This window comes from Acartia tonsa, chromosome 9 (assembly GCF_053477335.1).
Source record: "Acartia tonsa isolate MP-2025a chromosome 9, ASM5347733v1, whole genome shotgun sequence".
Classification (NCBI taxonomy): Eukaryota; Metazoa; Arthropoda; class Copepoda; order Calanoida; family Acartiidae; genus Acartia; species Acartia tonsa.
The window spans coordinates 1,022,192-1,047,932 of NC_137268.1; the positions used below are offsets into that span (position 1 = coordinate 1,022,192).

General features: G+C 34.1%; 2 protein-coding genes across 3 annotated transcripts in view; one reads left to right on the forward strand and one right to left on the reverse strand.

Moving 5' to 3' along the window:
- LOC145327986 (potassium channel subfamily K member 1-like) overlaps positions 1–5,344 on the reverse strand; it is a 46,235-nt gene extending 40,891 nt beyond the window's left edge. For both annotated transcript variants that reach the window (XM_080171512.1, XM_080171513.1), the window contains exons 1-2: positions 5,243–5,344; positions 3,270–3,370 (exon numbers count right to left, since the gene is read on the reverse strand). In XM_080171512.1, coding sequence (XP_080027638.1) covers positions 3,270–3,370; positions 5,243–5,307 — 166 coding nt within the window. In that variant the 5' untranslated portion in view covers positions 5,308–5,344. The remainder of the gene's footprint in view (positions 1–3,269; positions 3,371–5,242) is intronic.
- Positions 5,345–16,238: 10,894 nt separating this feature from the next.
- On the forward strand, positions 16,239–25,142 carry LOC145327650 (solute carrier family 2, facilitated glucose transporter member 8-like). The gene is made up of 12 exons (XM_080171186.1): positions 16,239–16,341; positions 17,716–17,748; positions 18,334–18,390; positions 20,325–20,370; positions 21,200–21,269; positions 21,696–21,799; positions 22,240–22,311; positions 22,866–23,034; positions 23,355–23,420; positions 23,722–23,809; positions 24,242–24,344; positions 25,048–25,142. The coding sequence occupies exons 1-12, from the start codon at positions 16,315–16,317 to the stop codon at positions 25,131–25,133; spliced, it is 921 nt and encodes a 306-aa protein (XP_080027312.1). The 5' UTR covers positions 16,239–16,314; the 3' UTR covers positions 25,134–25,142.
- Positions 25,143–25,741: the final 599 nt, after the last annotated feature.

The window sequence follows — 25,741 nt, forward strand, 5'->3', positions numbered from 1 at the left end:
CACAATCATTAATTTCTGTAGTTATTATCATTGAACAAAACGTATTTTTAAATTATATCAAATTTTTGTTCAAAGGAGCGATATTCTCCTGGGTTCTCCATTTTAGGGTAGCTTCCCATAGGTTCTTAGGATGGTTTTAGGCTATTTTCATGACCCATTTTTTTCCTTTGTAAACAGGGGCGTAGCCACTGGGGCTTAATAAAAGAAAACTTTTTAATTTCGTAAAATGAATTCATCAAATATGAAAATCCATTCATTAAAAAGCGAATAAAATATTAATATTATTTTTAGAACTTTTTATTCATCGCAAACAAGAGAAATATTTGTGAGAAATTTCTCTAAACTTAAAATGGACCACAAAGGTTAGGTTAGGTTTGAATTAGGGTTGGGCCGGATATCCGGCCATTTTTAATATCCAGCCGGATACCAGATATTAAAACTTATATCCGGCTGATTTCTAATGCCGGATATCCGGTTATCCGTCCGGGCATCCGGTAATTTGTCGGATATCAAACGTTGGCCAGATATCCGGCATTATAAATCAGCCGGATATCCGGTATCCGTCCTAACCCTAGTTGAATTGCTTGCTTTAGGCTAGGTTAAGTAATGTTCAGGAGAGCCGCAGTGTTAGAGCTTTGTGCAGGGGCTGCGAGCAAGTTTTTAGTAGCAAACCTATTCTATAGGTGGTTGTGTTTGTCTGTCTGTATATCGGTAATGCTAGGGTTAGAAGTGCTCAATTGCACGTTCCATGACTTCCCCTTGTTTTTCCCTCACCTACCATCTTTTTAGTAGCGAAGCTACTCTATATTTAGAAATGTCCGATTTTTTTTTTTCGAAGTTTTGAAGCTTTTTTAGCTAGTAGTAAATATTAAGATAGGATAAGGAAACTATGTACACAATCGGAAACTTAAATTCAGCGGACCCCAAATTTATTTGTCCAAATATTAGAATATAAATTGATTCCTAAAATTTCTTAAAAGAACAAACTTTGTTTTCATTGCTTTTTTTCTCTATAATTATTAGATGATTATTGAAATTCAAAACAAAGCTTAACTACATAGAAAAAGGGCGCAATGGAATAGTAATTTATCGCATCGTATTACAGACAGCTTTCCGTGGATATTTAAATGAAAAATATATGATTAAATCCGGTGTTGTTAGCCCAGAGGGGCCCAAGGCCCGGGTTAACAAAACTGGTATTTGTTTCATAATTTTTATTTTAATATTCATGGAAAACTTTCTGTAATACGATGTTATACATGATTTTCAGTATGACTGAGCACCATTTCTAATCCAGTGGATAATAATCGGTTTTGAAGCCATACTGGAAATATTAACAGATATTAATTAGTTTACTTACCAATAGGTGCCTCTATAGCTGAGAAAACAGCTGCACCCAGTAACAGATATAATAAATATTAGTTAGTTTACTTACCAATAGGTGCCTCTATAGCTGAGAAAACAGCTGCTCCCAGTAACAGATATAATAAATATTAGTTAGTTTACTTACCAATAGGTGCCTCTATAGCTGAGAAAACAGCTGCACCCAGTAACAGATATTAGTTAGTTTACTTACCAATAGGTGCCTCTATAGCTGAGAAAACAGCTGCTCCAAGTAACAGATATAACAGATATTAGTTAGTTTACTTACCAATAGGTGCCTCTATAGCTGAGAAAACAGCTGCTCTAAGTAACAGATATAACAGATATTAGTTAGTTTACTTACCAATAGGTGCCTCTATAGCTGAGAAAACAGCTGCTCCCAGTAACAGATATAACAGATATTAGTTAGTTTACTTACCAATAGGTGCCTCTATAGCTGAGAAAACAGCTGCACCCAGTAACAGATATAATAAATATTAGTTAGTTTACTTACCAATAGGTGCCTCTATAGCTGAGAAAACAGCTGCTCCCAGTAACAGATATAATAAATATTAGTTAGTTTACTTACCAATAGGTGCCTCTATAGCTGAGAAAACAGCTGCACCAAGTAACAGATATTAGTTAGTTTACTTACCAATAGGTGCCTCTATAGCTGAGAAAACAGCTGCACCCAGTAACAGATATTAGTTAGTTTACTTACCAATAGGTGCCTCTATAGCTGAGAAAACAGCTGCACCAAGTAACAGATATTAGTTAGTTTACTTACCAATAGGTGCCTCCATAGCTGAGAAAACAGCTGCACCCAGTAACAGATATCAGTTAGTTTACTTACCAATAGGTGCCTCTATAGCTGAGAAAACAGCTGCACCCAGTAACAGATATCAGTTAGTTTACTTACCAATAGGTGCCTCTATAGCTGAGAAAACAGCTGCTCCAAGTAACACATATAATAAATATTAGTTAGTTTACTTACCAATAGGTGCCTCTATAGCTGAGAAAACAGCTGCACCAAGTAACAGATATTAGTTAGTTTACTTACCAATAGGTGCCTCTATAGCTGAGAAAACAGCTGCACCAAGTAACAGATATTAGTTAGTTTACTTACCAATAGGTGCCTCTATAGCTGAGAAAACAGCTGCACCCAGTAACAGATATCAGTTAGTTTACTTACCAATAGGTGCCTCTATAGCTGAGAAAACAGCTGCTCCCAGTAACAGATATAATAAATATTAGTAAGTTTACTTACCAATAGGTGCCTCTATAGCTGAGAAAACAGCTGCTCCAAGTAATAGATATAATAGATAGTTTACTTACCAATAGGTGCCTCTATAGCTGAGAAAACAGCTGCTCTAAGTAACAGATATAACAGATATTAGTTAGTTTACTTACCAATAGGTGCCTCTATAGCTGAGAAAACAGCTGCTCCAAGTAATAGATATAATAGATAGTTTACTTACCAATAGGTGCCTCTATAGCTGAGAAAACAGCTGCTCTAAGTAACAGATATAACAGATATTAGTTAGTTTACTTACCAATAGGTGCCTCTATAGCTGAGAAAACAGCTGCTCCAAGTAACAGATATAATAAATATTAGTTAGTTTACTTACCAATAGGTGCCTCTATAGCTGAGAAAACAGCTGCTCCAAGTAATAGATATAATAGATAGTTTACTTACCAATAGGTGCCTCTATAGCTGAGAAAACAGCTGCTCCAAGTAATAGATATAATAGATAGTTTACTTACCAATAGGTGCCTCTATAGCTGAGAAAACAGCTGCTCCAAGTAATAGATATAATAGATAGTTTACTTACCAATAGGTGCCTCTATAGCTGAGAAAACAGCTGCTCTAAGTAACAGATATAACAGATATTAGTTAGTTTACTTACCAATAGGTGCCTCTATAGCTGAGAAAACAGCTGCTCCAAGTAATAGATATAATAGATAGAAAAGCAGTAATGCTATCACTCTCCAACCACAACTCGACATCCTAAAATGACATTTTAATAAAGGGTGTTAAAAAAACAATCGCTTCACTCTTTTTAATATACACCTTACAGTTTTGGTCAAAAACTAACAAAAAATGATCCAAGCAATTTCCAAGCAATGTCAAAAGTATATATACGCCTTAACCAGATTTCTAACTCAATCCTTGCCAATTTGGCAGCTTTCCGCGAACATTAAGATAAAAATTATATAATTAAAACCACTTTAGTTAAACCCTCGGCAGCGTTGCGGAGCCGTTTGATTTTGGTGCTCCAGCTCCGGCTCCGACCAAAAATCAAGAAAAAACATATTTTTTCCCACGTCTATTTTTGACTTTTGAAGGTTTTAAAAGTTCAATTTTTGATAAAAATGGACTTGAAAAATAAATAGGGGCATTTGCACATGACAAAACAGAGTTACCAAATTATAATTTATAATAAATCGTTTTATTTATCTAGTCCGCAGACGGAGCCGTTTTTTAACGAAAATTACGGCTCCACGGCTCCTGGCTCCGGCTCCGCAACACTGGGCCTCGGGGCCAAATGCTGTTGTCATTCTTGTTTTTTTCTTTCATAATTTGAATAAAAATTTAAGTACTGAAATAAATATATATACATTTTATTGTTTGTTTAAATCACTATAATATAACTTTCTCAACTAATTCAATCTTTTTATATATTTTCTGTGTATACATTATTCTAACTACTACAGTTTATATCTATAATACAAAGTAGAATGATGTCTGTCCGTCTGTCTGAAGCTTAAGATCTCGATAACCACCGAACCGATCAGATTCTACTCTTTAGGGAAAAAATCTACTGGTCCTGTGGTGGTTTTAAGCTATTTTCTTTGGAGTTTGGACATCATCAACCCCCCCCCCCCACCATAAAAAAAACTCCCCACCCCCATATTTTTAAAAATTATTTGAAATTAGTGGTGGTAGCTACAGTAGTACTTAATTTTTTTAATTACCTCTTGGGACACAGCCCCTAGAGGCTAATGACAAGCCGCTAGTTGTAGTAATAGCAGTGCAGCAACTCTATAAATAAGGCTTTTCCGTTCGAAAATATTCATTTATTTTTGCACTTTTTAAAATCTTAACCGTCATTATCAGCTTGTTATTTGTTTGGTTTTCAGATAGATTAATTTCCAGGGATCTAAAGGGATAAGACAATGACCGATAAATTGTTATACATCCCCAATGATGATACCAAAATGACCACTAATGTAAATTACAATTAGTAGTTGTAACGTTTGGACACTCGACTTAATGAAACAACCAATCAAAATTCAAGTCGCCAATGTTGTAAATCGTTTTTTATTATTTATGGCGAATTATCTGGGGAGGGTGGTAGTACCCTCCCCCAAAATAGCTATAAATCTTGTTCGGACCTATTGGAAAAGATATCCTGTTAGGCCGATCGGTTCAGCGGTTAGCGGTTAGATCCTTCAGTACAGATAGAAAACAAACAGACATACATCCTGTTACTTTAGTTTAGTATAAGGATTTATTGTTTTATGAGGATAATAAGGAAAAAACTTCGTAAAACTATAAATTAATTTAGCTAATGAATTGTTATTAATCAATTATCACTATAATCTTTATCTATCATTATTGATTTATGGCTATTCCAGATTATTTGCAGGCCTTCTTATGCCGCTTGAAACAGTGTGCAGTCATGATCTGTACGTTCAGTCGTTTGGCAGCTAGCAGCCTTTAAAATTCATAGATTTTTTGGAATTATTCGTTACCAGGAATATTTTACCGTGAACTGCAGTTGATCCGAAGTTTCCTTAGAATTGAAATTGGTAGGGTTACCTCCCCCTCATTTTTGAGAAATACACACCCTTGGCAAAACTCTGTGCCCGCCTCTACCTGCTGCTTGTAGTTTGTTCCCTTCTGATCAGGTTTTGACGGTCAGCGTCTACTATCTTAGACATCACAATATCTCCAATCTTAGTCCGCCATTTTCACTCTGAAAATTGGATTACAATTAGTGGTTGAATCGTTTGTACACTCAACTCAATGACCCGACCAATAAAAATTTATCAAAATTCCCCAAAGTTGTTAAGCCAACGAGTAAGAAAACGTTATTATAAAACTTTGGGGACTAGTGTAGTTAACAACAGCCAAATGCCATTTACCTCACTGTTTTTTTTCAATGTAGCACAGCTTTTATATAATTATGATCGGTTCGTCCATCCGTAACAGATAGCTTAATTTAGGCATATTAGCATTTCCCTATCAATTTCAAACTCTGTATAATGATTCCTGAAATAGCTAGGAACGATTTAGAAAGACTTGCAACTCTAAAATTTGGATTATTTTTTAAACAAAGCACCTCTATAAATTAGAACTCTACTTATTAAGTTCTGACACTCTACAAGTGTTATTAAAATCAAATTCATAATTTTTATTACTTTCTAAATTGGTATTTTGAGATAATTAAAAATGTCATAATGTTATTAGTGGGATGACGAGAAAGATTAAAATGTAACTCTCAGATTAATCTTAATTAAAGATTCTTCTAAAGTGAGAAAAATATTAGTTATTTCAATTTTCTATTTGTTGTATAAGTTTAAGATAATAGCCATTAATTATAGAGGGGGTACGAGCTATATTTAACTCAGACTACGGGGTATTTGGTTTTGGGCATTTGAATATCAGCCAATGGCATCGGAAATATAGACAAAGCCAAGTCGCTACAAAAGAGCAGAAATCAATTTGCTAGCAGACGAAAAAGGTCCCCGCCACTTGAATCAGGTAGAAATTAGGTTCTATCTAGAAAGTGTAGGAACTCTACTCAGTTCTGACACTCTACACGTGTTAATGCTGGTTTGTCCAACCGTTTCAAAGCTTCACTTTTATGGATGTTGTCATCCTTGTTAAGTATAGGGTGATTTAAAATTTAAATATGAAAAACATATGATTTCATTTTTAAGGCGAAGCTTTTTTATGATTGGGGTCGGTCTGTCCTACCGTCCAGAACGGTTAGCTCTTATCGTTAATTTTGACAGGTTAGAATTGTCCTATCATTTAGAAACTTTGCATGATGATACCAATAACAGCTAGATACGATTTAGAAAGCGTAGTAACTCTATAATCTTTATCAGAATGTCTGTACGTTCATTCATAATATATTGTTTTTTAACTTTTTTTAACCTTATCCTTGTTTATCTCTATTACTTCATCTGATATTTTGCCTCATGTGCTATTAAATTAAATTGTTTGTAATCCGTTCTAATGCTTCTTTATATTAGATAAAATCCCACTCATGTTAAAGATATTTGATGATATCACATATATGGCGTTATTTTTTTTCTAACTATCGGTTGCGCCCCTAGCGTCTAGGGGCTCTATATTCGAAGGGATAAAGAAGGGCAGAAAAATAGCTTTAAACCATACCCAGACTTATTTCTGAAAATAAAATAGCCTAAAACCATCTCAGAGCTTATACGAAGCTTCCTTCTAAAGGAGAACCATATCGGTTCAGTGGTTAGCGAGAACCATCGCTACAAACAAAAAAGCATAGTACCTTATATTATAGGATTAAACGCTTTATAGTAGCGAAGCTACTCTTTAGATCACTTTGTCTGTCCGTCAGTCCGTAACGCTATGGAGGAAATGAGATTTACTCAGCTTCTATTCAAGATAGACTGCTGAAATTTTAAGTAAAGATGCAAATGTAATCTATACATTGATTTGTCCATCTGTCTGTTATTTGGGGTGCTGGATCGGTTCCTAGATTTTCAAGTTTTCGTGATTTAAAGGTTGGGTGATTTTAAAGGGTTCGTGATTTCCATATTTAGTTGAGTTTAATGATTATTGTATGACACTGCTCTGTAGTAATTTTTCCTAATATCCATTCATAATTTTGAGCATATTTAGGATTGACGGCTGAAACTATTTGGGATTGAATATGCTCTTATTCTACATATTTCCATCAAGTTACTAATTAAGATCTTACTCTTAATTGCGGTGCTAAATCGATTCCTAATACCCATTCATAATTTTTGAGCTACTTATAGGTGTTGTCATCCTTATTTACCTAGAGTGTATCGACAACTCTTATTTCTGCTAGGGGGTAAATTCACCCCACTTCTGTGCACTTCTGGTTCTAATGTATTTAAAAACATCTACTCTTCTGAGCTGAATCTTTAAATCATATTTTTGGTGCGCCAAAATGATTTAAAGATTCAGCTCTGAACTTATAATACTCTTACAAAATACTGTTTCAATGTTATATAAGTTAACTTACTCTCAAATTTAGAATGACTATTCAATTTACTTTACCTAAACTTTAGATTAGATTAAAACTTACAGGATAACTTACCTAAGTAGACAAAGTTTCAGTTCCTTTTTAAAAGCGAAGCTTTTCTATAATTAGGGTCGGTTCGCCCGTACGTCAGTCAGTTCGTAGCTTTTTTCGTTAATTTAGGCATGTTAGAATTGTCCTATCGATTTCAAACTTAGGTTGGTATTTAGGTACGATTTAGAAAGCGTAGCAACTCTATAATCATTACCAGAATGTCCGTACGTCCATTTTAAACATGTCGATTTTTTTACTTTTTTAACAATAAATTTTTATGTGATCTAATCATCTGATTGATCTGATTTTTGGTATATTGATTCCCGGGACAACAAAGTATAAAGTTATAAGCGAAGCAACTCTATAATCAAGCCCTAAAAATGTACAATTTCAGTGCTTCGCTTCAATGGATGTTGTCGTTATTTCCTTTTTAGTTTTCATTCAATTTTATTTATAAATTCTGTATTGAATTTGTTTTGCTCCGTTATAGATTAAATTTAGGATGTTAGAATTATTTTATTGATTTTAAAAAAATTTAATGATAAAGATACAAAACATCTTCTGGGGCTAAACAACTTTAAGGGGTGATTTGTCATATTTTGAAAACGGCCTTTGATAGCTTATTTTAGGTTATTTTGGGTTAGGTTATTGGCCCACAGGGTTTGGCAATTGGCCCCGCAGGGTTAGATCCCCACGCAGGGGCTAGAAGTAGGAGAAAGGCTACTATGGAAATACAAAGAAACGCCCCTTAAGGGGTGTTGCCATGAATGGGACTATACCCAAAAGTTTTTGTAAGGATGAATTGTAGGAGAGTTAAATAAATAAAGAGCAGCACATCACTAAATATTTTTCCATATTTTACAACAATTACTTTTGTTTTTGTAAACTTTTTCTCCTTCAATGATCCATTAAAATCAATTAAATTATTTTTTTTAAATGCAGCTTGACTTCATCAAAGCATTTGTTTTGGGAGGGGAAGGTCATTGGACTAAAAATTATTTTTGTAACGAAAGTTGTTAAATGATGCTTACTCGTACGCTAACTGAGTACTTTGGGTTCTTGATTGGTTGGTTCAAACTAGCACAATGTGCTAATGTACATATATTTATCATCCATTGTCTTAGCCCTTAAGATCACTGCGTATTATAAACATATGGAAAGACGTATTTTTAAAAGCAAAGCTTTTCTATAATTAGGGTTGGTCCGTCCATCCGTCCGTACGTAACGTACAGCTTTTTTTTTGTTAATTTGGGCATGTTAGAATTATCATTTCGATTTCAAATTTTGCATGATGATGCCTGTAGTAGTTAGGTACGATTTAAAAAGCGTAGCAACTCTATAATCGTTACCAGAATGTCCGTACGTCCATTTAAACATGTTAAATAGTACTGATTCCTATTACAATAAGATACAATATTATAAGCATCTCTATAATCAAGTCTTAAAAATGTCAGTATGTCCTAAAACAGTTATATGTATTTAAGAATTGCAACAAATTTACGTATAATTTTGTTAAACTTATATTTTGTATATTCGGTTCTGACACTCTACAAGTGTTAATGTTCGTTTGTCCTACCGTTTATTAGCTTCGCTTTTATTGATGTTGTCATCCTTGATTTTTTTTATAAATATTACATCTATAAACATGAAATATAACACTCTTAACTGGTATTTAATACAAACACTAAATCATTTACTCCTATTAAAAATAGAACAATATTTCAAATTATAAAAAATACACTATGAATGTGGGGTAGGCATATTACACATTTTAAAATCATTTTAGGGCACTTTTCATTAAATTTAGTTACTTTTAACATTGTATTTTAAAAGGTAAAAAAAATATGTTTTTTTACCAACAGCTGTTAAAAAGTATGAATGAAAAAATAAATAATTAAGGTGAGCTTCGAGCAACAAGTTGGGATATCAACTGGTTTTGATTCCCTTTTTAAAAATTTCCACTTCCTTGGGGAGGGGGAAGTTCAGACACAACCACACACATACACACACACCTACATACACACACACACACAAACACAACCACACACAGACACTTACACCCACACACACACACACACACAAACACCTACACCCACACACACACACACATACACACACAAATGAATACAAATATACAGCTTACAATAGAATATTTTTAGAGTGTTCAAATCTTTTATTATCTTTCTTTTTCTAAAATTCCTAAAATCAATTTCCTTTGATAAGTTAATAGAATACAAAAAAAAAGTTCTATACCACAAAAACCATTCTACTGGTTACATAGCTACACAATATTTTGAGTTTAATTTAAAGCCTGATTTCAGAAATAATTCTTATTGTACAACTCTAAAAATGTATGTAATGAAAATTATTAAAAGTCATTTTTTATAAATATACTGGCGGATTTGCCCCTAGCCTCTAGGAGCTTTGATTTGAAATGTAGAAAAGGGGAGAATAATAGCCTAAAACTATTTCAAGACTTGCCTTAAATCAACCAAGGTCTTCCCTAAAGCTTCCATATTATGAAGATTGCAATCAATTCAGTAGTTATCGGAATCTTAAGCTACAGACAAAAAAAACTAACACAAACAGACACGAACAAACTTTGACACCTCGTAAAAGAGCACTAGAAAAAGAGAGAGAAAGAGACAGAGAGAGACAGAGAGAGACAGAGAGAGACAGAGAGAGAGAGAGAGAGGAAGAGAGAGAGAGAGAGAGAGAGAGAGAGAGAGAGAGATAGAGAGAGAGAGAGAGAGAGAGAGAGAGAGATAGAGAGAGAGAGAGGAAGAGAGAGAAATAGAAAGAGAGAGAGAGAAAGTTGGTTTAAAATTGTAAGAGGTTGTAAGAGCGAGAGCGAAATAATCCTTTAGAAGTTTATACATTATCGATAATTTTATTGAAAATTAGCAAAATAATTAACTCGCTTTATTTTGTTTTTATCACATAAGATACCAAGTTTTTTATTTGTCCATTAAAATTGGACCGGATACTTTTGTGTCCGGACACCGGATATACGGCTGATTTATAATGCCGGATATCTGGCCAATATTCAATATCCGGCAAATTATCGGACATCCGGCCGGATAACCGGATATTCGGCATTAAAAAACAGCCGGATATCCGGTATCCGTATAGTTTCAATATTCGGTATCTGGCCGAATATTGAAAATGACCGGATATCCGACCCAACCCTATAATTCAGGCAATTTTATTTTTTTGCATTGATATGACATTAGAGCCCTTCTCTGCCACCCCTCCTCTTTGAATACAACTTTCCTAGATGCTAGGGACGCTGCTGATTATATGATTATGATTAAACTATTAGTTTAGGTTAAGTACAGTAAGAATAAATATCATAGCAGTAGATACATAGTAGCAAAAGCGTGATTCATAGAGAAGTTATTCAATTCTCATTACAATGAAAAAAAGAGAGAGAATATACAAAAACTCCAGGAAAATCACGACCGACAGACAGACGAACAAAACACTGTATAGATTAGGTGCGCATATGTTATAGGAATCTGCACTAAAAAATTCAGCTGTCTATCTTCAATAGCAGCCGATAAAATCACATTTCCCCCGTGGCGTTGTGGACACCATGGAAACTGTCCCGATTTTGTATAACTTTTGCGGAACATGTTCCAGTTACGTCATATTTTTCTTTCCCGAAAAAGGGAAGGGGGGAAGAAAATCTCTTCAAAAGAGATGGGGAAAACCCCCTTTTCTCCCATCTCTTTTTTCTTCCCCCCTTCCCTTTTTTTTCTTTCCCCCTTCCCTTTTTCGGGAAAGAAAAATATGACGTAACTGGAACATGTTCCGCAAAAGTTATACAAAATCGGGACAGATTCCATGGTGTCGCGTTGCGAACTGACTTCGCTACTAAAAATTCAGAATATTTGGTGTTTTGTTGCAACACCCACTTACTCAGTGAGGTTACCGTGAGACTAGAGTGGAGGCTGGGAAATTGTTGATTCAACTCTCAACTCTATTAGAGTTAACAACTAACATTTAGAGTTATCATCTGAATCTAAATGTCAGGTGCATGTCGTCTATTGAGAAAATCGATCAAACAAGGATGGCAACATCCATAAAAGCGAAGCTCTTAAATGGTAAGACAAACGAACATTAACACCTGTAGAGTGTCAGAACTGAATATCAATGCACATAAGTATATAAAAAATTGAAAGTAAATTTGTTGCAAAACTGATTAAATACATAATAATGTTTTAGACATACTGAAGTTTTAAGGATTTGATTAAAAAACTGCTTCGCCTAAAGTATTGTACCTTGTTGTAATAGGTATCAGTATCTAAAAAATCAAATGAAGGGGATTATTTTAACAAACATAAATTTGTTGTCAAAAAAGGTAAAAAAATCAGCTTGTTTTAAATGAACGTACGAACTTTCTGGTAACGATTATAGAGCTGATGCGCTTTCTAAGTCGTACCTAACAGTTATAGGAATTAGCATGCAAAGTTTGAAATCGATAAGACAATTCTAACATGTTTAAATATAGAATATTCATCAGAACTAAATTATTTCTAGAGAATTCAATGTAAGACGACTTATAGATATCTATATTACAAAGTAGCTTGATGTCTGTCTGTCCGTCCGTCTGCCTGTCCCTTGAAATCTCGGTAACCACTGAACCGATCAGATTCTACTCTTCAGGGAATATACCTACTGGTTCTGTGGTGGTTTTACGCTATTTTCTTCTGGGGTGGGACCCAAACCCCCCCCCCCCCCCAAAAAAAATCCCCTCAATTTAAAAAAAATTACTTTGAAATTAGTGATGGCAGCTCCAGGTCCAGAGGTATCTAATTTTTTTTAAAATTACCTCTTATGGCAAGGCCCCTAGAGCAGGGGCATCCAAGCTTTTTTATTTGGGGTTGAAGGGTAAAATTTTTAAGGGGGTGGTAAAATGGCAAATTTTTTAACCCCCCCTCAAAATTGTTGGCAGGGGTAAATTTTAAACCCCAGGGATAAAATTTCTGGGGGGGGGGTAATTTAATAATGTAAAAAAGGTAACTAACTAATAATGAAATACTATTAAATATTCAGTAGTAAAAATGCACGCAAAAATTTTAAATGGTGGGGGTAAAATAAAAAAAATTTTGGGGGTGCCGTAGAACTAACTAAATTATTTCCAGATAATTTAATTTAAGACGACTTATTATAGATATACACAATAAAACAGAGCTTGTATAGGATGAAGCCCAATCCGTAGCACTTTTGTACCACTTTTGATTCCTGTGACGTCATAAAAATGACGAGAGGAGAAGTTAGTCCGTCCTTATCGACAAAGAATTGTTATAAGCGAAGCATCACAATAATCAAGCCTACAAATGAAAGTATATCATGAAATTAAAAATCCTGCAATAAGTTAATTTTACGATAGATGGATGTTGTCATTCTTGTTTTTTGTTTGTTAACTATTTAAATCTAAATTTATATTTGAAAATGCAGTAGGTCAGACTGTCTTGTATTATGACATATAATAGACGATTTTAAAAGCAAAGCTTGTCTATAATTAAGGTCGGTCCGTCCGTTGGTCCGTCCGTCCGTGACGGATAGCTTTTTTCGATAATTTAGGCATGTTAAAATTTTCCTATCGATTTCAAACTTTGCATGATGATTCCGGTAGTAGTTAGGAACGATTCAGAGAGTGTAGCAACTCTATAATCATTGCCAGAATGTCCGTACGTCCATTTTAAACATGTTGATTTTAATCACCAAATATTTATGTGATATAATCATCCGATTTATCTGATTTTTGGAGCACTAATTCCTATTACAATAAGGTACAATATTATAAGCAAAGCATCTCTATAATCAAGTCCTAAAGATGTCGTATGTCCTTAAACAGAATTCTGTATTTAAAAAGTTTTGCAACAAATTTACGTATAATTTTGTCAAATCATATATTTTATATTTTGTATATTCAGTTCTGACACTCTACAAGAAATAATGTTCGTCTGTCATACCGTTTCAGAGCTTCGCTTTTATGAATGTTGTGATCCTTGTTTGTTGAATAATCTGCAGCTGAGCCACACAAAAGAGTGACTTTCAAGCCAAGAATCTAAAGGGATAAGACAATAGCTGAATAACCGACGTACACCCTCAATGATTACCTCTTTTATAGATTTCAATAAATGGTTGAAACGTTTAAACACTCAACTTAATGAACCAACCAATCAAAATATTAAAAAAGTCCCAAAAGTTGTTAGGCCAACGATAAGAAAAGACTTTGGGGACTGGTGTAAAAAAAAACAGCCAATTATCCCCTCCCTTCCTGCTTTCGAGCCCTGTTTTAATATCAATTGCATATAAATGTGCTAGTTTACTAAAAATAAAGTACTTTTTGAAACTAGTAACTACTCGTATAATCTAGTCTTTTGAATCAATTACCTATTCTATTTTATTTATTTTTTATTATTCTTTATCATACTCCCGTACTTATTTTTTATTGTCTGTAAAAGGTTGAAGCTTTTTGGAAGGTTACTTTCAAAATTATTTTTAATGTCATTAAATTTTTCACAGAAGGTTTTCTCCTATTTCTAACCCCTGCGGGGGGCTCTAACCCTGCGGGACAAATTGCCTAACCCTGTGGGGCAATCACTTAATTCAATAAAACCTAACCTAACCTATATAAAGCCATTTCAAAAATACGACGAATCGCCCCTTAAGGAGCGTTGCCACGAAAGGGACTATTCCCAGTTTTTTTGCCTTAGATTCAGGGAGGGAGAGGGAGGCATTGGGCTGTTTAGTCCAATAGTGTCCGAAGTTTTATAATAACGTCTTCTTATTCGTTGGCTTAACAACTTTGGCGACTTTTTTAAAAATCTAATTGGATTGTTCATAAGGTTAAGTGTCCAAACGTTTCATCTTCTAATTGCAATCTACAGAAGGGATATTTTTGTAAATCATCATTGGGGATGTTCATCAATTTATCGGCCATTGTCTTATCCTTTTTATCCCATTCATCATCTTGTTCAGTTGTCCATTTAAAAACATTCTCTTAGTTTAGTAAAATTTCCGTTTTTGAGATCTTAAGTAAGCTTTTATTTTTTTAATAAATGCTAGAAATGTTTGTTGTTCTTAATTAAAGATATATCAAGATTTTGTTTACTTATTTCTACGTTTTATTATAAGTGCTCGGCACCCTTACAAGCTTACAAGCCATCAATTATAAGCTACAAACTCAGCTCAGCCTAACCAATACCTGCTAATCCTTACGTAAAAGTAACAGGATGTCTGTCTATCTGTGCCCTTGTTAAACTTAAATTTAAGAGATCTGAATGAATAAGAAAATGGCCAAAAATTGAAAGTACATCCCCAATGTTGATACACAAAATTACCCCGTAGATTACAATTGAAACGTTTAGACCGTCAACTTAATGAACCAACCAATAAAATTCAATAAAAGTCTCCAAAATTGTTAAGCCAATGAAAAAGATCGAAATCGTTATTATAAAACTTTGGGGATAAACCTAAAAATTCCCTTGCGGCCTCTAGAGCGTAGTTATTTTAAGTAAATTTAAGTAAATTTCATGTAATAAAATCGTTTACACGTATCAATCATTTTAAATAAAAAAAAACTAAAATTGATTACAATAGGTCAAATAAAACAAGAAACTATTCTTTCATATTGGCGAATTTTAAAGTTGTCAGAAATAAAAAAAATGTTAAAGTTTTTTATAATGAAATAAAATAGAAATCATAAGAAGGATATTTTGCATCTCAAGACAATGGCCGATAAATTGATGTATTGTATATCCCCATTGATGATACATAATTTCAACCTTCTCTAGATCACATTTACTGGATGAAACGTTTGGACACTCAACTTAATGAATCAACCAATTGAAAGTTGTTAAGCCAAGGAATAAGACAACGTTATTGTAAAACTTTGGGGATAAGCAACAGCCACCCGCAGTCGCAATTATTGAGCATTGAAGGAACGGCTGCCGACTTCATTATTTAATATATATTTATAAATATTGACAGCTATCATAGCATGCTATTATATCATAAACAATACAATTTTTCATTTTATTCTGTTTTAAAAAAATTTTTCTTTATTGATAACTATTATTACAGGCCATTATATACAATAATTTATTGAATACAGTATTTAATTTTCATAATTATACATAATTGCATTGACTGGCATAAGATCTGGAGGAAAAATAGTTGTTGTTGTTATCCTTTCCCTTCTCATGAACTAAGTCTCTAAAAATGTTATTACGTCAGTATGTAATGAATATACCTATAGAGATGTTTCGCCTCTCAGAATAAAGAATAGTTTTTTAGCGCACCGTATTATAGACAGCTTTCCGCGGATATTAAGATTGGAAACAGTTTTGTTAGCTCCAAGTGGTTAACATAACTGGTATTAATTTATGACTTTTATTTTAATATTTTTGGAAAATTTTATGTAATACGATGAAATACATGGTTTTTCATCATGCTAAGATCCAGTTCTAATCCAGCGGATATTAATAGGTTTCGAAGCCATACTGGAAATCTAGATTATTTAAGATCCAACAAGCTAAACTATAATTCAATCACTGTGTTGACATTGGGAGGTATTCACCTCTGCAGACATATTAAAAGTATTTACTTTGTTTTTTAACTTAGTATGTCGAAAGATAGAAAGATAGCACAGGTTAGATAATTATTTATTTTTGTAGCATAGCTACTTTAAAAATTGAAGCCTAAAATGACTGTTTGATTTCCTAGCTAAAAGGGCACTTCACCTTAGAATGCCTAGGGAGCAAATAACACCCCCCCCCCCCTAATTTTAAAATAAATTTGAAATAACGGGGGTATTTTTTTTCTTTGTGTTCAACCCTTGTGGGGCTATTGTCTATCCAATATAACCTAACCTAACCTGGTCTAAAGTAAAATACAATAATAGGAAAAAACTAAACCCCTCCCCTTATTTTCAATAAATTTTTAAATAATGGGGGGGGGGGGGCGTTCTGTGATTATCACGCACTTATATGGAAACCGCCGCCTTTGGAAAAATGTGCAACGATTGAGCAATTTGTAACCCTTCTTTTAAAGTAAATATACTAGGTTTATGTTTAATATTTCGTTTATCAACTAAAAAGTTGGGTTTTACCATAGTTTTATATAAAAAAAACTTTGAAATGTAAATAGTTTTTGATGCAGTATCGTCAAATGCTTTGTTGAGTTCAAAGGACAAAATAAAATAACACTGCAAAAAAGCATTAAATGCTATAAATTGCAAAAGTACTTTAATTAAACTGTTTACAATATTACAAGTTACCAACCCTTTTTTCTTAAAATACATTTCTAATCAAAATAATATACTTTTGTGTCAAAGCTTTTTAAAAACAATTTAAACTCATCAAAACATGTGATTTCAAATTTTTTTTTTATTTAAAATCATGGTGAAACCAGGGGCGTCCAAGCTTTTTATTTTGGGGAGGGTAAAATTGTTTTAAGGGGGGGGGGTAAATCGTTTTTGGGGCGCGCCGCAAATTTTTTTTACCCCCCCCCCCAAAATTTTTACCCCGGGGGTAAAATTTGCTTGGGGGGGGTAATTACCCCCCCTGAAACCTGTTGGCAGGGGTAAATTTAGTTTACCCCCCCCAAAATTTACCCCCGGGGTAAAATTTTTGGGGGGGGTAATTTAAATTTTATTAAATATACAGTATTAAAAATGCGCACGAAGCGCGCAAAAAAAATTTTTATTAGAGATTTTTTATTTTGGAGGGGGTATTTACCCCCCCAAAATTGTTTGGGGGGGTAAATACCCCTTACTAAATGGTTGGGGGTGCCTACGGCACCCCCAGGGTAGGGGTAAATTTTAAATGGGGGGAGTAAAATGGACGCCTATGGGTGAAACCTAACTTTTTAGTCGATAATCCAAATATTAAACATAGACCTAGTATATTCACTATAAAAAATACTATGGATCAATGTTGGAAGGTGCTTAGAATCACTTGCTCTCGTTCGTGGATAGTTCCATTTATGTTTAAACCTTATAAGATATTAGCATGTTTTTTTTTAGGTTTTAGCTGCTTTCGCGACAAATTTATGTCAGGTAAAAATTATTAATCTTTCTTTTTGTAGTTAAATAAAATAAATATTTATTTCATTTTCTTTTTTAAAAATCTTCACAAGTATAACGAATGACACTACCATCAGGGAGGGAGGGGACATTGGACTGTTCATTACACTTGTCCCCAAAGTTTTATAATAACATTTTCTTTTTCGTTGGTTTAACAACTTTGGGGACTTACTTTACTAGATTTTGATTGGTTCGTCTCTTAAGTTGAGTGTACAAACGTTTTTTACGTTGTTATCTACAGAAGGAGTAATTTTGTATGTCATTATTTGGAATGTACATCAATTTAACGGCCATTGTCTTATCCCTTTAGATCCCTGACTAAAAATACCAAGAGTGGCTGTTTTATGTTTTGATTCAAGAGTTGGTGTTCAACCTCTTTAGCCTCCCCCTTCCTTTGTCCTAAAAAAATAAAAGCCTAAAACTATCGTATGACCAGTAGGTATACTCCCTGCAAAGCAAAGCTCAATCGGTCCAGTGGTTAAGCTTCATCCTGACAGACAGACATCATTCTACTTTGTACTATAGATTAAGACATTAAAAATATTGAATCAATTTTAGTTTACCAATGGATTTGCTGTGTCCTTGTCGTCTTACAGCATTCCACAGTTACAAAGTGTAAGTTTTTCTTGCTATTGTAGATTCTGAAGATGATTAAAGTCCCTTCACAGATTTTGACGTCATACGATAGATTAGCCAAAGAGAGACCAGTATACACTGTAATTTGCCAATGGTAAAATTTATGCTGGCCTCTCATTGGTTATTTTATTATGATGTCATAATCTGTGGAGGGACTTTAATCACCTTCGCAGATTCTCTAATACATAACTAGCGGCTAAGCCCCTATAGGCCTCTAGGGGCACTTGAAGAGGGGGGAGTTGAATTCCAGTTTTAGTTTTAATATAAATAAAAAAAAAATTTTGGGTAGGGTGTCATTTTTTCTACGGGCGATTTCTCTTGTTACCCTACCCAAAAAAAACCTTCCGGGGACCTAACCTAGAAGCTAACCTATAAAGGAGAACCATAAAGGTTCAGCAGTTATCGTGATCGTTCGGTACAGACAAACAGACATCCTGTTACTTTATTATAAGGACAACTCCTGAACCATTTTTATTCTGGAATAGATTAAAAATAATGAGTGTGTAGTTTTTACCTGAAAAGCACAACCTATTTGAACCAGCAATTTTCGATACCTTAAGCTTCAGACAAAAATACTTACTACTGTATATTATAAGACCTGCTGCTACGCCTATAGAGGCCTCTAGTGGCACTTTAAATGTTTTTTTTGTGTTTAAAATATGTCTGTGTTAGGTTGACGTTTATGTTGCGTTGGAATCTCTTTGTAAAATCGAGAAACGTAAAAACAATTTAGATTTTTTTATTTCTCTTTGGAGGGTGGTGGTACCCTCCCTCAAAATAGTTATAGACCTTTCCGAGACCTATGAGAAGCTACCTTGTTTAGGATAACCTGATCGGTTCAGCGGTTAGCGAGATCCTTCGGTACAAACAAACACACAGACACACAAACAGACATCCTGTTACTTTAGTATAAGACACCCACTTTTTAATTTCAATTTACTTTAAAAGTAAAGTTGATGGAGGGGGGGTTTTAAGTGCTCAACATGCACTTTGTGTGAAAGCACTAATTTAATATTATGATTAACGTAGGGTCAGGGGTAGCTACTGTAACAATCAATTCTACAAAAAAATCACGAAACCTTAAAAGGACTCTCCACAGAAAAATCAACTTTGGATTTTTGAAAATCTAACCTGAAACTATTATTCTCTGTTCAATTTTAGGCATTTTTTGTTTTTGTGGCATCGCGATCGAAGCCCTTTGAAAATTTTGTCCGCCGCCTATTTGTACTGCCACTATAACAATATATACTACACTTTCCTCCACTCAATATATGTTTGCCGCTAAAGAACATTTGCTCCATTGCAACCGGCCGCTCTACGATTTATCCTCTTCCTTGACTGGACAATCCTGCCGCCTCCATTTTGTGTTCGCCTCCACCAAATATAACCATCTTTTGCCGCAGTTGCCGCATTCATCGCCCTTCTCCGCCGCTACTCCGCTATACATTGCGTACGTTGCTATACACAACACCCCCAGCCTCCATTTAATTTCTGAACAAGGGAGAGGGGAGCATGTATTAAAAAGCGACGTACAGCAATGAATAGCGGAGTAGCGGCGGAGAAGGGCGATGAATGCGGCAACGGCGGCAAAAATAGAAGCTAAAATCACTGAAGCAGCACAAATTAAATGGCGGGAGGATTCACTTAAAGGAGGTAAAAAATTTCAAAGGGCTTCGATCGCGATGCCACAAAAACAAAAAATGCCTAAAATTGAACAGAGAATAATAATTTCAGGTTAGATTTTCAAAAATCCAAAGTTGATTTTTCTGTGGAGAGTCCTTTTAAGTATATTTTTTTGTTTTCATGGAACTGAAGAGGGGTGGGTAAGAAGGGGAGGAAAAGGGGAAGAGGGTTGTGGGGAAATTTTCCTTGAGAATTGTTTGTCAGAATATCATTCCTTTGTCTCTGCTTAGGGTGAAGGTGGCATTCAATTCACTGTTGATGAAACTTCCTGGTTTGGTAGGATAATGTTTTTTTTAGTAGCAAAGCTACTTTATAATTCACTTTGTCAGTCAGTCTGTGATGTATATGTAAGTATGTTAGAAATGACGAAGCCCAATCTAACCTACTTTTGATTCCTGTGATGAGTTATTATCCATCTCTTTTTATGGGTTTTCTTTCCCACTTCTCCTCTCATCTCCCTCATTTTTTATGACGTCACAGGAATCAAAAGTAGGACAGATTGGGCTTCGTCCAAGAAATTTTATTTTCTTAATTGCTAATTAAGATAAATTGCTGAATTTTTTTGTGCAGATTTCCTGTAACAATGAGCATCTAGTTATAATTTACTTAAACCGTCGGTCTATCAGTTATGCTACAAAATATTTTTAAATTTTTTTTAGTAAATGTCTTTGTATAGATATGGAACTTTAAAAAACTACTTTTTTATTAATTAAATAACAATTTCTTTAAAAATTGTACTTTTCCTTTAGAGCAATATATCATACAATTATGTTAACTTAAAAAAAATTATTAAGTTTGATTGGTGTTAAAAGACCAATGAAAATTTATGTGTCTAACATGACAGGGGCCTAAAAGGATAAGATAATGGCTCGCCAATAAATTGATGTACATTCCCAATGATGATACACAGAATTATCCCTTCTGTAAGTGGTTGAAACGGTTTGACGCTCAACTTAATTAACAAACCAATCAAAATTCAATAAAAGTCCCCAAAGTTATTAAGCCAACAAATAAGAAAACGTTATTATAAAACTTTGGAAATTAGTAAAAAAAATCATCCCAATGTCCCCTCCCTCCCTGCCAAAATGAACCTAATTGTTTTTAGCAAGTGTGTTGGCAATTGGCTCCATTACTGGTTCCTTGTGGGGTGGATATGTCTCAGATAAGATTGGAAGGTACAAGTTTACAAAGTTTAGCTTTTCCAGTATAGCATTGAAACCGTTTGATATACGCTGGATTAGAACCGGTTCACATACATATGAAAAAAAATTTATAGTATCGTATATCAGACAATTTTCCACAAGCATTAAAATGAAAATCTTAAGGTTTATAAGCAAAAAAGACAAAACTAAGTATTTTGCATTTTTGTGTCTATTTCAGACATAAATTTTGTAAATGATGTTTATATTCAATAGAGATTTTATTGCTTTTTTAAAGAATTAATGTTAAAATTCTTTGTTCAATATTGAATTATAGCTAATATATAATCTAATTGAAGCAAGTTTGAAAAAAGGCATAATTTATATCTCAATTTCATGATATTTCAAATCATAATCTATCCAGAAAGTTAAGTATGCGCATTAATTATAATATTTTTTCAGAAAGAAAAGTATAATTATTGATTGTATTGGCACAGTGATTGGATTCCTTATGATTGGTTATTTCAACAGCTTCCCAGTTATCATCATTGGAAGATTACTTACAGGTTATTCTATTATACAAAGTATAGTAAGGTTTTTTTTGTCTGACGCGACAAAGCCCAATCTATATAACTTTTTATTCTTGTGACGTAATGAAAATGAGGAATTCTCCATCTCCTCTCATCTCCCTCATTTATATGACGTCACAGGAATCAAAAGTGGTACAGATTGGGCTTCGTCTCTGATGCTTAAGATTTTGATAACTACAGAACTGATTCTCCCCTACAAGGATTTAAGCCTTGGGGTGGTTTCTAACTAGTTTTCTGTCACGTTTTCAGCCCTAACAAAAGTTACATGTTGATGATTTTTTTTTGTGGCGACTTTTGACTTACTTGTCCGACAAAAAGTTATCAAAATGCAATATGACTGGTAGATCTTTACAGTTTAATTTAATATTCTTAAAACTATTTTTTTTTAAATGTTAATAAACTATAAAAATTTCTAGGTCATTTTGTTGGAAGTAATATGGTGGCCACTCCAATATTTGTTGGAGAAACTTCACATCCGGATATCCGAGGTATTATTTTGTTGGAAGTAATATGGTGGCCACTCCAATATTTGTTGGAGAAACTTCACATCCGGATATCAGAGGTAATATGTGACTTTGATTTAACAACTGGTGGCTACGCCTCTAGGTGTGGGGAGTGGGGAGTTGGATTCGCCTTAATTTTAAATTTTAGTTTTGAAAAGAAAAAAAAGAAAACTTTGGAGATTTTTTGGAGAAAAATTTCTCTTGTAAGGATGGTGGTAACCTCCCCCAAAATAGTCTTAAACCTTCCCAGGACCTATCAGAATCTACATTGTAAAGTATCATATCAGTTCAGCAGAAAACGAGATGCTTTGGTACAAACATACAGACATTCTTTTACTTTATTATAAGGATTTAGTAACAGTTATGAAATAAAATATAAAAAGATTAGAGTACTCTTTTACAATTCAGATTTTACTGGAAGTTTTTTGATGATAATGTACTGCTCTGGCTTCACTCTCTCCATGTTTCTTGGAGCCATACTCCACTGGATCTATCTATCTATCTATCTATTTATCTATCTATCTATCTTTACAATTCAGATTTTACTGGAAGTTTCTTGATGATAATGTACTGCTCTGGCTTCACTCTCTCCATGTTTCTGGGAGCCATACTCCACTGGAAACTAGTCTGCTATATTGCTTGTGTCTTTCCCATCATTGGAATAGTTATTATGTTTCTTATGAGAGAATCTCCCTCCTGGCTATTAAGGTAATTCTTATAATAAATTAACAGGATGTTTCTCTGTCTGTTTGTACCAAAGGATCTCGCTAACCTCTTAACCTCTGAGCCATAATCCACTAGAAGCTGGTCTGCTATATTGCTTGTCTTTTTCCCATTATTGGAATTGTTATCATGTTTCTTATGAAAGAATCTCCCCCCTGGCTATTAAGGTAATTCTCATTTGATCCCCATTACAATTAAAGGCATGGACGTCCCTGCTTGCACACCCCTTCTTTATCCTTTTTATGTTTAGATAAAAGATTTTGTTTGAAATAATAAGTATCTGCTTTAACTAAATTATTTTCTAGGCAAAAGAGAGAAATAGAGGCATTTGATTGTTTGAATTTCTACAGAGGGAATGAAGAAATAGTCAGGTAATAGTTTTAGTTGGGGGTATTTTTAACTACCCTATTATTAAATAAAAGTAACAGGGTGTCCATGAGTCTGTCTGTCTGTCTGCACCGATGGATCTTGCCCTCCACCCACACACACACCTCAATTGCTCCTGGAGGCCTCTAGGGGGCGTATCCGCTAGTCTTTAGGAAGTGAGAAGAGTTGATTTAGTTAAAAATTTATGTAGAGAATCTAAGATATAGTGTTGATCTTTTAGACCCAAACACTGCACAATATATATAAACTCTAACAATTAAAATCATGAACAAAATTAACTTCAAGGTTAGAACTTGATAGGATGAGAGACAACATGTTGAGAATCGATAAACAGAGACTTTCCCTTGGTGATACTACATCACAAAGATTACAGGTAAAGATAGTGAGACAGTTGGACAGACAGAAAGATAGATAGTTGGATAGATAGATAGTTGGATAGATAGTTAGATAGATAGTTGGAAAGATAGATAGAATGAGATATAACATGTTGAGGATTGATAAACAGAGACTTTCCCTAGGTGATACTACATCTCAAAGATTTTTTGGAAAGAGAGGGGGGGTTAAAATTAGGGTTTTAAAACGTTTGGGGGGGCGTGATCTAATGTATTTTTTTAAAATTAGGGGTACCTTAAAAAATAGTTTCAGGAGGGAAAAACACTCTTTACTTCCCTTGGGCGTCCTTAAAATAGGTATATGAATTGCTATATCACTTCGTCCCATTGCAAGATTGGTAAGCTTTGTAATTTATGAATGTAGCCTTCTTTGGCTCATAGTCCAAACAAATACAAATTTTGCCATTGTTTAGGCCAAAATGCGCAGGATTACAGAATCATCTTTTTTGAAACCATTTCTACTTCTAAATTTGATGCTTGGCATTGGATTGGAGTGGGGTGGCTTTCCAGCTATAGGTAAGCAGGTCCATATTTTGATGATGGATATATTATTATTTGGATGTTACGCCATATTTCTATGTTCCTTAATTAGGTGAAACTCGCAGCGGGCTAAAATAATGATACCCCCAACCACCCCCTTTACCCTATACCCTCCACACCTACTGGATGAACGAACTGTCAAATAAATGAGTTCAATGTTAGCAACCTAAATTGAAGATAATTTTTCCCCTGTCATAACATCCATGTGTATTCTATATCCATTATTTTGATGTAACTGATTATTTGCAAATTTGTTTCCGTGTATGATAAAATTAAACATAAATTTTGAAAGTTTCTTAAAACATTAGAAGACTAGCATCCATCCCTCACTCCCTCAACTAAATCTTAGAAGAAAAATACGTTGGGGTAATACTTTACCCCTGTGAAAAGCCTAAAACCTTCAATACCAACCCTAACCTAAATTAAAATGAGAGTATAAAATCAGAAGGGGGGACATTGGGCTCTTTATTACACTAGATCCCAAAGTTTTTAAATAATGTTTTCTTTTTCATTTTCTTAACAACTTTTGGGAATTTATTTGATTGGTTGGTTCATTAAGTTGAGTGTTTCAACCAATTATTGTAATCAACAGAAGGTGCAATTTTGTGTATCATCATTGGGGATGTAAATCAATTTATCGGCCATTGTCTTATCCCTTAATTTGTTTTATGTCTTTCAGCCTACTATACTCACACACTGTTGGAGAATCTGCAAGCTCCAGTAAATCCTTACTGGATGGCAGTTATGCTCGCAGGATTCAGGTAAAGTTTTTTGGTTCAACTTAAAGCATTGTGCTGAAATATTCAATACAATCTTTATTTACAAGTAATAGGATATTTGTGTGTCTTTAGCTCAAAAATTTGCCAACCGCTGGACCGATATGGTTAATACTCTGGTGAAACTTCTTATAGGTCCACTCCAGGAAAGGGTTTTGACTATTTTTGAAGATGATCAAAGTTTCTCCACAGGTTATGACGTCATGCGATAGAATTACCAATGAGAGGCCAGTATACACTGTAATTGACCAATGGTAAAATTTATGCTGGCCTCTCATTTGTTATTCTATCGTATGACGTCATAATTTGTGGAGGGACATTAATCATCTTCCTATTTTTGGGTAAATGACCTTCCCCTAAAATAAAAGTAACACTTAAAAGTAAAGGGTCGACTCAACCCTCAATTTTGTGAAAATTTGATTTTCTTGTCATTAACTTCAGTAGTTTTTACAAAACTAGACATTCTATTTACAAACAATCAACCTTTTTTCAGATCAGTGATTTGTATTAGCTTATCATTTATCCTTATCAAGATGCCCAGGTAAAGGAATTTTGATATTTAGCACGTAGTGTAAGATCTCTCAAAGGATTACTCGA

Coding starts and splice junctions, on each gene's coding strand:
- LOC145327650 (XM_080171186.1), top strand. CDS start 16,315: ATGTCGAAAGATAGAAAGATAGCACAG. Junction 16,342..17,715: donor AAGATAGAAAGATAGCACAG/GTTAGATAATTA, acceptor GTTTTTTTTTAG/GTTTTAGCTGCTTTCGCGAC. Junction 17,749..18,333: donor TCGCGACAAATTTATGTCAG/GTAAAAATTATT, acceptor AATCAATTTTAG/TTTACCAATGGATTTGCTGT.